At 34.5% G+C, this 16,827-nt stretch overlaps 1 protein-coding gene across 2 annotated transcripts; it reads right to left on the bottom strand.

Moving 5' to 3' along the window:
* Positions 1-607: 607 nt before the first annotated feature.
* LOC115456333 (thioredoxin-2) lies at positions 608-16,385 on the bottom strand. 2 transcript variants are annotated; one of them, XM_030185353.2, is made up of 3 exons: positions 16,213-16,385; positions 7,923-8,099; positions 608-1,151 (listed from the first exon to the last, which is right to left on the bottom strand). In XM_030185353.2, exons 2-3 carry the CDS (start codon positions 8,091-8,093, stop codon positions 1,002-1,004), a joined length of 321 nt encoding a protein of 106 aa, XP_030041213.1. In that variant the 5' UTR covers positions 8,094-8,099; positions 16,213-16,385; the 3' UTR covers positions 608-1,001. The 2 variants fall into 2 exon arrangements, with proteins under 2 accessions (XP_030041213.1, XP_037293055.1); XM_037437158.1 differs by lacking the exon at positions 16,213-16,385 and adding an exon at positions 11,837-11,979.
* Positions 16,386-16,827: the final 442 nt, after the last annotated feature.

Raw genomic sequence — 16,827 nt, 5'->3', positions numbered from 1 at the left:
TAGTTGAAAAATAAAGTAATTATTCATATTTCAAATATTTTTGTGAGCAAAATTGGGGTCGTGGTGCTTTCTTTCGTAGTCCTTTTCTCATTAAGTCAGGGTTATGGCCGGTGGCACTGGGTGACGTCACATTTCAATATTATTGTAATTTGGCAGATACCCTTTCTAGCTTTATAACTTATTTATTGCGTGGATTTTGAAAATTCTTTTTCCGATAGATTTTGGATGGAATATATTTTTAATAAATGTATCAAAAAAAGTGTCGTCAATTACCCTATTCTTGAGCGCTCAGTCTTCACACCAAATGCAAGCACATGCACGGGGGGACATTTTTGGCGGCCCTAGGCACACACTTCAGAGTGTATACCTCATGGTTGTAACTATATATGGAGGCCTATGAGGACTCGCGGATGTATACCTTCTCCCCTCCGAGGTTTTAAAGAGGTTTCCATTCTCCAACATCTTCCTCTTACAAATTCCCCCCAACTCTCCACCGTGCCCCTGAGGTCGCTCAATCGAGGGATTCTAGTCTCCCATACCCAGGATGTGATGACTACAGGGATGTCTACATAAAAATACCGTACAATTAGGAAAGAAAACCAACATAAAATTTTAAGATACTTTATTGAAGTAACAATACTTTATAACATATATATTTAATGCAAAATACACAGAAAACATGGTTGTACGCCAGACCGTTGTGCTGGTGACTGTGTGATATAAAAATATTATGCTTTATAGCTAAACAAAAAAAGTGATTCATCACTAATACATCGCTTTAAATGCCTACCCTGGCAGAACCAACGGAATGGTCAGTTTGATCAAACATTCATGATATTGGCCATCATTGGATCCAACTATTCGCCGGACGGATTTAAGACCATTTAAAAGACCTGCCTAGCTATAAAGCGTTATATGTCTGGTCTTTTCTGATGCTGCGGTTCTTCTGAAGAATAAGGGTCCTGCCAGGGTCCGGAACTCGCGTACAACTCTTAAACACTTTACTTCAGTTTGAGGATGGTGTTCTTTAGCTTGTCCACGTTCGCGCCGGAGAACTCTTCGAGCTTCTTGGAGTTCTTGACGAACACGAATGTGGGCATGGAGTTGATGTTGTAGTCGGCTGCGATGTCCTCGCACTCATCCACGTCGACCTGGAAAAGTAAATGAATTTATAATAATATATAAAGCTAGTTTGGGAACGTGAACTTATTGATGAAACAAAACGCAATACAAATGTCAATCTGACGTACGATGTCAAATACACGACAGATTGTTATTTCCTCTCTCAGAACAATGTCTGTTTTCCTCTCTATTCTCTCTTTCGCAGCATGTCACATGTAATATGTGCATAAATAAATATAATCTTGTTATATTCTCAAAGGAGCATATTTATTTCCTAAAATAACCAACAGAGCGCGCTAATCTTCAGGAACTACTCAACCGATTTTTTTAATAGCCAGCTCCATTACTCCCCCAGTGCTATAAGCTTTTTATTCCGAAAAATCTTTTTCATACAAGCTGAGCTGCAAGCAAAAGTTAGTTTATGATATATGTCGAACCTAATAACCGTTCCACTCAACCCCCAGTAGTGGTAGTTATAACGCGTATATCCACGCCATAAAATAAATGGAAATAAAATATTGTAGGTAATCTAATTTATAAAAATCAATGTTTATTCGTATTTTATGACTGCATTCATCTAATTGAGGTAGAACTTTATTTGTTATTAATTAAATAATAAAGACTCCGTGAAATCTATTTTACGGGTTCAACCACGGTTGAGACAATGAAGGTATTTTCGAAACATCATCATCATCATCATCAGTCCTGTATTATATACTGTCCCATTGTTGGCCACGGCCCTATTTTACTACTGAGAGGGATTAGGCCTTAGTCCACCACGCTGGTCTAGTGGGGATTGGTAGACTTCACACACCCTCGAAATTCCTTCTTCATTCATCATTCTTTCATCATCGAAACGTCGGGAGAAATTAAAAAAATCGCTTTACAGTCGACACAATTATGCCAGCTTATTTGAACCGGACATACACAGATCCCCGGAACGTGACACACTTACGTGGGCCACTATGGCGGGTTTTAATTCCACGTTTACAGTGGTCGCTATAAGAACAAATATATTCACCCACCAGCAACATATACCAGATCTCATAACATTCAGTAGTTACTGCCTACAATATATTTCAAACTAGAACAGAGCTTGCACAATGATACTTGCTCGTAGTCATTTATATAAAAATTCAACTTAAACCAGATAAACTGACATAAATACTTGTTGAACACGATTGATATTATCTTATCTATAATATTGATAGCGAAATCGTTAAATAACTAATGATAAAAAGTTATCTATACGTTTCTAGTGGAATTATTTCATACTTTACGTTTTTTTCGCATCTATCTATGTTTTAATATAGCTAATGGCTGTTATTTTAAATCGTCTAAAAAGGCAGTCAATAGATTCTAGCGTGACTACGTAGTAGACCAGGCTATTATAAATGAGTCAGAAATGTCTATTTCTTTCAATAAAAGACTGTTTGTGTCAAAATTTCATGTCGAATAAATTACTTTTAATTAGTAAAAAAGGCAAAAAATGAATTTTCCGTAATTAACAAGCATTTTAAGGTTTTCTGCCGAGCAAACGGCTTTGGGGGTTCATTCCATATGTTTACGGCGCACGGTTTACTGGCGAGAATATGCAGATTTACAAATAAATGCTAAAATATATATTTTTTTTTTTTCAGAAATATAAACTACCAAAACGATCGTAATTAAATTGTTTATCTAATAGTATGGGTTGATTGGATGAGTCGCACAGAATTAACAATTTTAATGGCATTTTATCGTGCAATTAATGAAAAAATAATCACATTATAAAAAATTTCAACAACCAAAGTAAGGATAGCATATTGCAGAAATATAACTTTTTTTTAGTATTATAAATTTCAATTAAATAGCTTTTAAAAATATGGCTAGCTCGCTGTATCACTAGGGGCACCGCCCTAAAAACAAACTTAAAACAATCGATTTTAAAACAAAATGTTTAGATACATTTTAACACGTTAAATACTCATTTCCAATTGCCTGACTGAAATCAAAACAGAAAATCCGTTGACAATACAAGGAAACTACTATATTTAGTATGCTATCATTTTCTCTGTTACCAATTTTCTTGATTTGAAAACGCGTTTGTGACGCAACGAAACCCAATTTCGTTTTGGCAGAGACAGTTTTGCATCGATCGGATGATGTCATGCTATTCGTGGAAATGTTTTTCGGACATAATTTCTTTCACGTTATTGCCAGTTATTTATATTTTAAAGCGGCGATAGTCTAGTTCGAAACCCAAGACTTTTCTGAAATTATGTGTGTTCTTTGTGAATCATCGTTTGTTTTAACGGTGAAGGAAAACATCGTGAGGAAACCTGCATACCTGAGATGTTCTCTATAACAATTTTGAGGGTGTGTGAAGTCTACCAATCCATACTAAGCCAGCTTGGTAGACTAAGACCTAATTCAACTCAGTAGTAGAGAAGGCCCGTGCCCAGCAGTGGAACAGTATATAATACAGAACTGATATTATTATTGTTATTTATTATTTATTTATACTAATATTATTGACGGGAAAACTTCTAAGATGTTTTTAGAATTAAACGATGACAACGTTGAACCGATTTGGATGTTTGGCACATTATGTCCTGGATTAATATAAGCTTTACTAGTTGACCCGACAGACGTTGTTCCGTCTTAACTATGAATTTGCAGCGACTTTCTGTCAATCGCTGACAGTAAGTCAGTTTATTTCGAACAATTGACAGTTCTATAAAATTAATATTATCGTTAAGTTTTTAAAAAAACAGTGAAATCGGTGCAGCCGTTCACGCGTGATGGCGTGACCATGGGAAATAGGGATTCATTTTTATAAATAGGTTTACTTATCATTCCGAATAACTGTAGGGCTTTTATATCGGAAGACGCCACGCCGTTCGCGCAACGAAGCCGAAGCGGCTTTGTGTTTCCATCTATAGAAGGAAAGGAAGGTATGGAGCCTTTTACCCAGAAAAAGTATTGTTTCCAAGCGATAGAAATTAACAAAATCTACATTAACACCCTCTATATATGTTGGTCACTTCTCTATAGGGCCGCTCCCTACTTTGTAAAGCAATGGTTTAAAAGTAATTCAATTTATTTGTCAATATATTTGTTTACTAAAACCACATTTTTTTTTATGTATGACCTGACCAATATTCAGTATGACTTATTGCATTTTATTTATTTTTCCTTGTATTGTTAGTAAAAATCCCAGAATTGTTTTTGCATATATTATTAATATTTGTATAAAATATTATTCAGTTGTTTTCCCTTATGAGTTCATTAAAGCCTATTTTCCTCAAAAATATACAGCATTTACATAAATAATATATTATTTAGAACAAATTATTTTAAGGCGGAGCCACTAGCAATATGAAACTATCCGAAATTGATAGAAAAAAATTACATATTTATGCAATATGTTATTATTCCTTTGGTTGTTTGAAATTCTTTATAATGTATTAATTGTTTCATTGATTTCATAATGAAAATGCTACTAAAATTGTTGATTCCCCGCATATCGTCGTAAACTTTACAATTTTTATTTGCAACGCACATTATAAGAAACAAATTTAATGAGAATTATTTTGGTATTGTAAAGTGTTTTTTTTTAATACACCTAATATTTATATTTTAAAAGAAATTACTGGTAATTCTTTTCATGTGCCCTCTTTTGATTAGAGCGCTGGAAATCTATGGAACGAACTCTCAAGGTCGTATACTCGCGTGAGGTTCTTATTTTATAGTTTTTACAGGTCGTAGTGGTGAGATCTTATCCATAAGGTCACTCGATTTTGACACGTTACGCTTTCATCAATGTTAATTGTAGTGCCCTTTAATAGAATAGTTCATTATGTGTAGACATACAAATTTAAGAGTTGTTACTTGTTAATAAGAAATACGAATGTATGTGTTAACCCTAGTCTAGCAAGCTGAATGAGGTTTCCTTTTGTTTTTTTTTCTTTAAAAATGATTCTACAACAAGTTTTATTTATATATCGAATTATTTGAAGACAACATCACTACTGTATGTCAAAGTTAGTTAGTTAGGTTCGGTACCATGTTTAATGCAAAGTTGATACAGTATAGTAGTATCTAGTGATTAGTTAACATTAGTCAAATTATGAGGAATAGTGATGTTGTATGTGATTATTTAAGTGTATAGTGGGGGCGAGTAGAATCCGCTATTGGATACGTTGCCCACTCGCCTCAGCTAGATGAGGTTAGAAATACCCCAACTTTTAAACAGTAGAAAGATTTTATTCTTATCAATTTTATTTGTTGTTTTAAATGCCATCGATGGCGGCTGTCTTCTTTTATATATAAAAGGTCCTTTTGACATTGCGTTCATTAATGAAACCACAAACTTACGTCTTTAGCTCTAACATTGTGCCATAAATCAACCATGAATAATTCCAGCAATAATAATTTTGTAAATTTCGTTGTTTAATAAGAGTATGGCGTGTTTTTACTTGTAATTTTGATGTTTAATGAGAATATGGCGTGTGCGTGAGTATATTTCAGACTGAAAGTGTCATGTTGCCGCTGCGAATTCGCTTACAGTAGTAGTGTCATTAGGGCGTGTAAAAATAACTTTTCATTGATTTTTATTTGGTCGAATCATTTTTATTCTATATCTACGTTTCGAGTAACTATACTTTTCAAGAAGTAAAGTATGTGGTTTTATTCAGTAACACAATTTAATAATATCGGCGGTTGAAAGGCTAAATTGACTTAAGCGACATTTTTTTCGACAATTTTAACTATGTTAAAAAAAAAAAACAAAAAAAAGTGCTGATTTTAAATATGTGAAGAAATATTAACGCGACCTCCTTGTTATTTTTATTTATTGTGACTGCATAGTTTATTTTTTAAAAACAAAAACTGTACTCACTCTCTTTTTTCATGCTTCAACTTCAACTAACTTCGTTTATATACGATAATTTACTATTTTATCAATATTTATGAAACTTAGTGTCGCTTAAAAAAATTGTCGCTTACGACAATTTTTGCCTTTCAACCGTCGAATTATATATTTATGCATTTTCTATACAAAACTTAATGCTACAGAAATACTGTCGCAAATAATCCTATTTTATAGTGCAGAGATAAACAAGCCTGGTGCATAAAAGGATTTGAATGTCTATTTTCTTCAAGAACTCATTTTATTTATTATCTAACGTTATGTCATAGTTATTTATCACCGACATGCATTGGTAATGTGCTTACCTTTCCGAGTTAAGTCGTCTACACGTTGATTACACGTGTGTAGATAACATTATCTTTGTAAGACTATTATATAAATATTTGTGTCATTTTACACTATAAGTAGTACGGAATATGTATTTTTATGGCATAGCCAGGCAGCAGTAGCGTAGGCTGAAATTATCCGAAAGGAAAGTACTAACATGCATGAATGCGGTCTCCAAATCGTTTTAATGATAATTAGATTCTACATGCCACTGCCAGGCAGACTCCTGAGTTTAAGTAGAGTCCACCACGTTGACCCAGTGCGAGTTGGCAGACTTCACATACTTTCGTAATTCATATTAATTATTAGGTATGAGGGTTTCCAGGCGATGATTTCTTTAATAGTTAAAACGAGAGCTAATTGATAAGTATACTTTTAATTTGTACGCCAAAAATATATGTCTTGGGTTTTGAACCTGCAATCTAAGTCTTAACAATATATTTCATTACCGATTAAGCTATCGCCGCAGTATGGTAGTTTCCTATGTTTGGATTTAGTTTTTTATTTTATATATAAAAGAAAATCTTGTGTGAAATCAGCATCAAATTGATTAACAAAAGCACTTATTATGCGTGGATTTTAAAAAATCTTTTTCCAATAGGTTTTGGATGAAATACATTTAATAAAAGGTCGTCAACTACCTTATTTTAATGTTTATTTTTATTCAAGAAATGTTATACCAATTAGTACCAATTACTATATACCTAGTGTTATTATAGTCAGTTAAAAAGCAGTGCAACCATACAACGAACCCGTAATGCAAACCCTAAATTAACCCTTATCAAAACCCGCCGCGGAAATTGTGGCGACGGCGGCTATCATGCCGACTGAAGTGATAACGACGGTACATTACGTTTACTTTTAGCCAAGCGGTTTTCGTAGGCGTGTCGGTTTTTACGTGATTGCGACAGAATTTGTTTTAATATCACATTCGTGTTGCGAATGATAGTGATGAAATTACGAATTAAATTTATGTTTCAAGATCAAACTTTGTTGCGGTCATGATGTGTTACGACCAAATGTCACCTAGACGTAATTACCAAACAAAATACTTTAGATTACTCATAACTTGAACGTGGCCAAGAATTCCACCTTATTATGCCAAAGAAAATAGAACCATTTAGTCATTGTCCTTATTATTAACCGAATTAAAATAATCTAGCCTATAGCTTCAAACAGACCGGCATAATAGTGCGACGAGGTATGATCTCTCCACAATCGACCCTATCTGAACTGCACCTACCATCAATCACAGCACGGAGGTCCGTAGCTACTACGATGCCCGGTACTGACAGGGTCCAGTCTACCACCCAACAGCACAGGCCTGTGATTATTCTAAAGTCATGTGTGTATTCTTTGTGAAATAACTTACTTTAACTGTGAAGCAAAACATCACAAGGAAACCTGCATACTCGAGTTCTCTATAAGAATTTTGATGGTAACTGAAGTCTTCCAATGCGCACTAGGCCACCGTGGTGGACTAAGGTCTAATCACTCTCAGTTACAGGAGACCCGTGCCCTACAGTGGGATAGTGTATACAGGGATAAAAAATGCCCATACCTTAACTACGACGATAGAGTCCGCCATCTCAGCGGCCATCTCGTCTAGTTTGGGGCCGATCATCTTGCAGGGACCGCACCAGGTCGCCATGAAGTCGATCACCACCAGCTTATCGCCGGCCTCGGCGAGCCTGTTCTTGAGGTCGTCAGCGTCCTTGATGTGGATCGACATTTTGTACTAGAAAGAAAGTTATTGTCAATAATTTAAACCTAGAAAATTAGAATTGTGTTGTCTTATAGACTAGATTGTAATTTATTCCCGCGAAGGCGGACGGTAGTGGTGATGTATTTTCTCCGCGAAACGACACAAAAGTTCTTGCAATGAAGGCAAAAAAAAATTTAAATCTGAATTATAGTTTTTTAAAACGACATTTCATTAAGAAACTTGGAAAGTTGACTTCCGCAAGTAATTTTCACTATGTAAACAATCACGACTATTCGCATGTGAATAGAATATTCATAAATTGTCGCACGAATTTAAGAATATATTGCTGCTAGTACTTGCTAGTCTAAACTTTGCATTATGCGCAAGTTTGTAGATGTTTATTACAAGCGTAGAAACTGTCTTTTGTATAGGAAAATACGGCGCGGGCGAAACCGCGAACTAACCCTCGTTAAACATAAAAACAACCTTCATAAAATAGGTATATATATATATACCTACTAATAATAATAACTATAAATAAATGGCGGTAAAACCAAGCTTCATTTTCCTTGATATATTTAGCGTACAAATGACAACCTACATAATTTATGGAGAGTTAAATCATTTATTTCCTTGTAGGAGTAATTTTTGAATTCAAAACTAAGGGTTCCACGATTATACACTTTTAATGTTTTTTTTTATTGCTGTGAATGACGAGACGAGCTTGCCGTTCGCCTGATGGTAAGCGATACGACCGCCCATAAACAGAACCACCATCCAATGCCTTCAATTACAACGTATTGTTTAGTATTCCACTGCGCTCGCCATCCTGAGACGTGAGATGTTAAGTCTCATACGTCCAGTTACACTGGCTACAATTTCCTTTTAAGTCTTGCGAGGGAAAATTTTTCAACATAATATAGCATTGTTAGGTCTTATGTAAGATGAGGCGACCTCTAAGCCACAAGCCCAGACTTTTGGCTGATACTAAGATGAAAAACGCACTTTACCCGACCCGGGGATCGAACGCCGAAACCGCAGCACGTCAGCCAACATATAAAACTACGCCACTGAGCCAGTAAAAAATATAGTGACATAATATATTGAATAATAAGTTAATATGTATATTTAAAATTCGGAAACATATTTGAATTACCATAAATATGTTGCTTTTAGCACAAGCCTTATAAGATTTAGAGGCCAAGGTGGTGCTCACGTTGAGCGCGCGTTATCTAAATTTGTTCAGCCTAAACGGTCGATGGCGTGCTATTATTGCGTTTGCGCATCTCCATACAAATTAGTATATTAGTATTTGAACTACAACAGAAAATTAAAACGCCCTAAAAAAACTGTATACCTTTACCTATATGGCCTCGAATTTCTAGTTGAATCGTTTGTAATGGATAAACACAAAAACTACATGATCGATTTTGAAAATTCTTTCACCAATAGGAAGCTACATCAACCCTGCGTTATAGGCCACCTCTTATCCTAGAAATGAGCGTTAATAGGGAATAAAATCGTGCAATATACACGAACAATGTAATTTAACTTGGTTTATGTAATGCATTGACCAACAAAAACGAAGTTATCCTTGACTACAAATAGCGACTTAATTACTTGTTTAACAAAAACTACGTACTTGCCGCGAGAGCACAATGTCACAAACAAAAAACATTAGAGATGTTATTGTACGAATAGATAATAATTCAACGGTTGCAAGGCAAATTGACATAAGCGACATTTAAAAAAAAAAAATCCTAGTTTAAAAAAAAAACAAATATGTGCTGATTTTGAATATGTATCAAAGCTTGTCAAAAAAGACACAGGTGTAACTAAGTCGCCTACTTTTCACCCGTGCATTCTGTCCTATTTAGCAGGAGAGCCTATCGCCATATCGGGCACAAATTTCAGACTCGCATATCAATAAAATCTACTTTATCTAGAAGTTACGTGTTTTTAAATATTTTTATTCAACGAAAATAAATCATTAAATATGATTAAGTATGAACGCGTACATCGTTAAATAGTAAATACATCTTGGGCCTTATTCTCTATCCCGCACGTTATTTTGACAGTGTGTAACAAGCACGTAACACAACGCATCATGTTTAGGACTATAGAAATTTGGCTTACAGAATACCATTCCACACACATTTCTCGAAGATAACATGACACGGCCGCGTTACGCGTTTACACTATCATACACCTTATTCTCTATCCCGCACGTTATTTTGACAGTGTGTAACAAGCACGTAACACAACGCATCATGTTTAGGACTATAGAAATTTGGCTTACAGAATACCATTCCACACACATTTCTCGAAGATAACATGACACGGCCGCGTTACGCGTTTACACTATCATACAGAATAAGGGCCCTTATTTAGCTTCGTCATGATTATGTATCGCATTTGAAAATAACATATTTTATGTCTGAAAGTATATGAATAAAGTAGGCACTACTAAGTACCTATTAATTAGCAATAAAACCTATTGAAAAGTAGGTATACAGGGTCATTTTGACATTGCGTTACTAAATGAAACCACATACTCGTCTTCACCTTTGCTGACATTGTGCCAAAAATCACCCATTAATAACGAATATTTTTAAAAAAATCCTAGTTTTAGTTTTCTAATTATCGAGATCATAGTTTAGGTAGATTTATAAATCGGGCACTGTGTCAGTTGAGTTGACAGTTAACCAAAATAAGCTCATGTAATATTAGATAACTATTTATTTTGTAGCATAATTGACACTCGACAGTAACGTATTTGGCCGTGTATATTGGCGGTTGCAATGCTAATTGACTTAAGCGACATTTAATAAAACCTTAGCCCCTACCGACACAGGAACCGACAAAATCAATTTACAATTTCCACATTGAAACCCAATATATGTGGTCCAAGGTTTGTGTTTAATAGTGGATTTTGAAACTGAAGGAGGATTTTTTAAAAATCACCATAATTCGACGGTTGAAAGGCTAATTCACTTAAGCGACATTTTTTTGCGACACAAGTTTCATACATATTTATAATCAGCACTTTTTTCAATGTTTTTTTAATCAAGTTAAAATTTTTCGGAAAGAAAAAACAAATGTCGCTTACGTCGATTAGCTTTTCAACCATCGTTATGAAGAGTACTTAGAGGGTTTAAAATAAGCAATCAGTGCCAACAATGTTGATCACAAGTAGTGATAACCAACATAGTAGTAGTCAATTGACTATGTGAATAAATAAAATTGTAAAAGGGAATCTATGTTAATAAACTTATAAGTTAGATATCTGCATGCATTAAACAATTACTACATAGCATCGCAGTTTTTTTAGTTTTAATCCTAAGTTTCTTGATTTTATAAAAAAAAAGATGTTCATATTTAGTATCAAGTTATTGAAGTTCTTTTTTATAGTACAGACGAAATCTCGTTCTTCTAATCAAGAATAAATAAGACATATAAAATGATAATTCAAACTTGAACAAAAAACCCGCATTCAAAACTAGAATGTGACTTCATTATTATAAAACTGACTTTTTATCGTTATAAAATTCTGTTTAAAATATCAATCAACAAGCCGATAAAATTTACAACCGTTATACACAGTAACATTACAAAAATATAACGAATGATTTAATCAGCCGGTTAATTTACAATCGATGTTTATAAACCGATTTATTGCTTATCGATAATTGATTAAACCGAACGTCACACCTCTATATCAAGGTCTAGATATCGATATGCAGGCTTGCGGTCCGCGCTCCATTACTCACCTATTTAATAAACTAGGAATTACAATAATATCACAGTTAATGCACAATGGCAACTATAACGCGTCCACCCTCTTCAACGGTCAACCACACACTGACTGACAATCGTACATAACGTGATTAGTATTGCCGAAATGCTTCTATTGTGGCGCAATTGTAAACATATTGCGGTCTCTTTCGCACTAGTTTATTAGCATGACGTAAGACGAAGGTAGCATAGTTCGAGCAGTTCGATACTTGGGGTGACGTCAGCTTTTCTGAATCACGACCTTGCTAGCTGTTACTCATAGTTACTACTTACTAGATACTCTTGAATGACTTTACATATTTGCATGGCATCCTCTTAGTAGTGGAGAAGTTCCGCTTAGCATTGGGACAGTATATGAAACAGGGCTGATATTATATTTATTATAAAACTAACGGTTTTCCGACGGGTCGTGATCCAGTGTAGGGAAGTAGGTACAAGGCAGTTGCCAAAATCATCCTTGTGATTGTGAAGGGACGATAGTCTACTGGGTGTTTCTATATTTGTACTATTTTACTTGCCATTACGTTGTATTGTAGTATAAAAACTATGCATTATAGTCGACTAAAAAAACATAATCGACTGGTTTAAAGTACGTTAACCCATTATAGATTATAGTTCATTGAAAAAATTGACTCGGAACTGGATTCGTGCCAGGCATAGCATTAGCGTTACAAATGGTGTTGCTAGCTGCTCATATAAAATTCAATTCATTCATCTACTTGCTGCAATACAGTATTAGCTGAACTGCAATGCTGTCATTCATAACGCCGTACGCTTTTAGGGGTAGGTAGAGACAGCCCGGGCCCAAGGATAGAACAGAGACACTGCTCTAAGCGCTAAGAGGTAAAGGGTGCCCAAATATCAAATACGAAAAATAGGCGAGCTTTTAGCGCATTTGTTAAATATGGACATTTCCCAAAGATCCTCTTTACATGTTAACTGAAGCATCGATCTACCAATAAAGTAAATTAGAAATTTTCGTTGTTTAACCTCGCGTTGGTCAAGGCTGCGAATGGATCTATTCTGATCCAGTGTATATTCAACAACTGTAGGGCTCTTACTTAAGCGACGTCGGTGTTGTGGCAACTCTTATGGCTATTACTTTATCGTTATTTATGAAACTGACCGCCGTATCGCTTTTTTCATTCCATCAAAAAAAAAGTCTGACATGCGCACAAATGACTTATTTTGATTGGTCTATTTTCGGGATAGAATTGAAATTAAAATTGAAATTGTCATTGAAAATGGCCGTTAGTCAATATTCCGACTTATTAGTGGTAAACGCTGTGTTATCCTATAAGGAAACCAATGACTATTCGCGAAACACGACACCGGGACACGGGCATGAGTCAAGATTATGGGTTTTCCGCCGTGTGAGAGCTAAGTGTGTGACAATGCGATGCGTAAGCGCAGATTTACCTTTAAACTTCTATTAATTTTGAAGGAGAAACTGACGATTTTAGATTTGCATATCTTCAAGATGTAAATGTACCGTTATAAAAAATATTTGTAAATCTCAACGATGTTTGTTGAGATGCAATGGGTGATATTATTTGGACTATTTTGTACTAACTTGTGGTACAGGTTGCCATGCCATGCCAGGGAAAATATAAATATATATATATATATATATATATATATATATATATATTTAATTCCTTACACATACATGTTGTCAATTTATTAACAAGAGGTAAACTATTACGTTTGAAGATATTTTCCCAGTAAATCATGATTTTGTTGTTTGCCTTTATTTTTTAAAATAAATGCATTTGGTTAACGTAATCAAAATATTTTAGGGCCTCTGCGGATGGCGGTACGAATGTCGTGCTGAGGTCTCGGGTTCGATCCGTGGTGGTGATACTAAGTTTTCCAGCCCGAGTCTGGAATTTGTACGTGCTACTGCGATATCATGGGGAGAAGTGCATTAGTTGCACTCTTGCCCTTTAGGGATAGTCGTAAGTATGTGTGTATAAAGAATAACAGATATATAGTTTGAATATTAATAATGTACACAATATGATTTTTCCTATGTGTCACTTTGTACATTATTTTACAAATAGTATGAAAAAAAAGCCCTACTGTAAAAACTGCATTTAAATTGTTTTAGAAATGACTCAGTAATTTGCAGTTCCTAATTTGATTTCCAGTCAGGCAGATGTTGCGCCTGACCGGCCGCGGCCCCTCCGACGGTTCCTATTCGGAGATGGTATATATGCAACGCGTCGCTCAAATTGTGCAAGCGTGATTCAGGATCGACGTCGCCATCTATCGTGATTGCTGTGTGATATCACTGTCGTTGCGTCACTGCATCGATCCTCTTGCAGTTCCGGCGATGTTGACAAGATGGCGGTGTATGCATCGATTGTAACGCCACAAATTCATGTTTCAAATACTGCAATATGCAGAAGTAGGCGCGTAGTGGAGATGTTGCTTCATCTCATTCTTTTGCACGAATCGTAATTCCCGATGACGTCACGTGCCCGTACGACGCCTCTTTTCGCGCTTCTTTACACATACTCTACCGAAATTCAAAGGCTTATAACTTGTTAATTTTTAACGGATTTAATTAATCTGTTTTGAATTTATATGTGGTAAATATTTGATAAACATAAACCGACAAATATTGTCAAATAGTGTTTTGTCTTTTCCGGAATTGATAATGAATCATATTTAAAATTAGTGCTTCTGCAATAATACATAGGATGATAACCACTTAAAGCTTGACACAGTAGATAAAACAGAAAATGCTGCTGTTAATTCAAAATAATTTTAATCCTACATTAATAAACAAAGAATTCAAATTTCAATACCATTGTTCTGCAGTGGTAATTGAGCGGGCAGTAAGCCAAAGGTGGTCAATATTTTTATTACTAATTTGAAATTTACAAAACAAATTCTTCTTATCTTGGCTTCATAGATCTTTATAAATGATAATGCATTTTCTTTTTTTATAAACAGCAGTAAGAATGATAAGATAATCAAGTTAGCATGTAATAAAACAGAACTACCTTTCTTGACTTACTGCACTTTCGATTTCTTTTCAAAAAAGTTCTTAAGCTCTATCACTTGACTATGACGCCCACTTATTTTCATTTATTGTGTAAATCTTTACTAATATTAAAAATGTGAGTAAATCTGTCTGTATATTTTGTTTTTAAAATGTTACCATTCAGATTTTGATGAAATTTGGTAGAGAAGAAACTCGAAGGGATTTAAAGGACATTTTCAAGGAAGGTTACTATTTTTTACACAAATGAAATTACAAAGCAATGAGCAAAACCCTCTAAGATACCCATGTTTTCAAAACCAGATAAGATGTTTTTTACAATTTGTTTTTAAAGACTGATGCTCATATAAACGGCAGTATGTTACTCTAAAGAAACTGTTAAAGATTACGATTAATCCTATATGCCATTTGATAGCATGTATGATCAGAATAACAATGCACTGATCTCATCCTTTATCAATAATCTTACAGATGTTGAACAATTAAAATTCCACTTTATACCTAGAATATTAAGTGCATAATGCAATGACAATAGCTCAAGGCAATTTAAAGAATAAATCGCTTGAAAATATGACATAGGTAGATACTTCAGTCACTATTCTTAGTAGAATATTTTGTGCTAATGGCCACAATTAAACCAAATTGTGGCCAGTATTATTTTTATGGTATTAAAGTGCTTGCCTTCTACAATAACCATTTGTATTTACAAGAGGTGTGGCAAAAGGACTTATAGACTTATGGATAATTTTTTTTTATGAAATGATTTTGTTGTTTTGCCTCTGACTCACAATTTATTTTAATTGATTGTATAATGCACTATTCTCATTAAAGCTTGAGTTATGTGTTAATGTGACTAAGACAATATCTTTAGGTAGGTTACTTATAACATGATATCTTTATGGTTTTGACAAAATACTAATATATGCAAGAATGAACATTGTCCCAAACCTCTTGTGGTTAAGTAATGAATATTAATAGGTTTGATTACTAAATTACATTACTATGTAGAGTGGTTTACGTAATTTTAATTAAAGTAAAATTAGGACGCAATTTATAGGGATATCGCTAAGTCCCTAAGGACTCTTATCTACCTTCATGTAATATTTTAGAAGGGTGTAAGTAGGTATTATAATTAAAAGAATAATTATTTAATAACTTCTGATACTACGCGTCAAAAACTTCAAAATACTTTTTACACGTTATAAATTACAAATGCGTCACAGATATAAAAAAATCATTTCACTGTACTTATAAGAAAAAATCAATCGAAGGAACCAGAGCCGACGGAACAAGGTCACTGCTTGACGCATACAAATAATCAATAAATTGATTTGTACTTACATGCGGAATAGGTGGAAGTTACGAAAAATTAATAAATAATTAAATGAATCCTCTATTTGAGTCGAAAATAGTAAATATTCTGACCGGCAGAACACGCGGTGACACAAGCAAGGCACAAGAAAAAGCGTAATAATAGAGATGAGCGGCGTGTATACATTTGATAATCGACTAAAGGATAATTGAATTCGATTAAATGAAAAGGAATATGGGGAAATTCACCAATTACAATAAAATTAAATAAAAATATTAGTTCTTTTACTAAATATAGTTTGTTAAATTTGATCTACATACTACTTACTGTACCTACAAAATTACGATAGTTTCATTTGTCCATTCTCTTGCCGCGCCGCGGCAAAACATAGTTTCTATAAGGCTATACAAGGGATAAAAGGGTAATAAATCGGATTAGCGCACGCGGTGTATATGCTGTGACTATTGTTCTCGTCTAGTCCAAATGCTTCAGAAAACGCTTAATATTGGTATGTATACTTTGAAGACATCCGGTCGATATAAATACAACTAGAAAGGCGAGTGAGCATCCTACACTTATACATCCTACACACTGTGTACGCTACCTACAATACTTCTACAAAATATTGATCGTCATAGTTGTTT

This window comes from Manduca sexta, chromosome 2 (genome assembly GCF_014839805.1).
Source record: "Manduca sexta isolate Smith_Timp_Sample1 chromosome 2, JHU_Msex_v1.0, whole genome shotgun sequence".
Taxonomy (NCBI): Eukaryota; Metazoa; Arthropoda; class Insecta; order Lepidoptera; family Sphingidae; genus Manduca; species Manduca sexta.
The sequence above is the reverse complement of the archived record's forward strand: the minus strand, read 5'-3'. Positions and strand labels throughout refer to the sequence as shown.

Bases quoted from the DNA above. Each gene is read 5' to 3' on its own strand.
- LOC115456333 (XM_030185353.2), bottom strand. From the start codon at position 8,093: ATGTCGATCCACATCAAGGACGCTGACGACCTCAAGAACAGGCTCGCC. The intron at 1,152-7,922 runs GTATGGGCATTT...TTACTTTTCCAG, and splicing joins ACTCTATCGTCGTAGTTAAG to GTCGACGTGGATGAGTGCGA.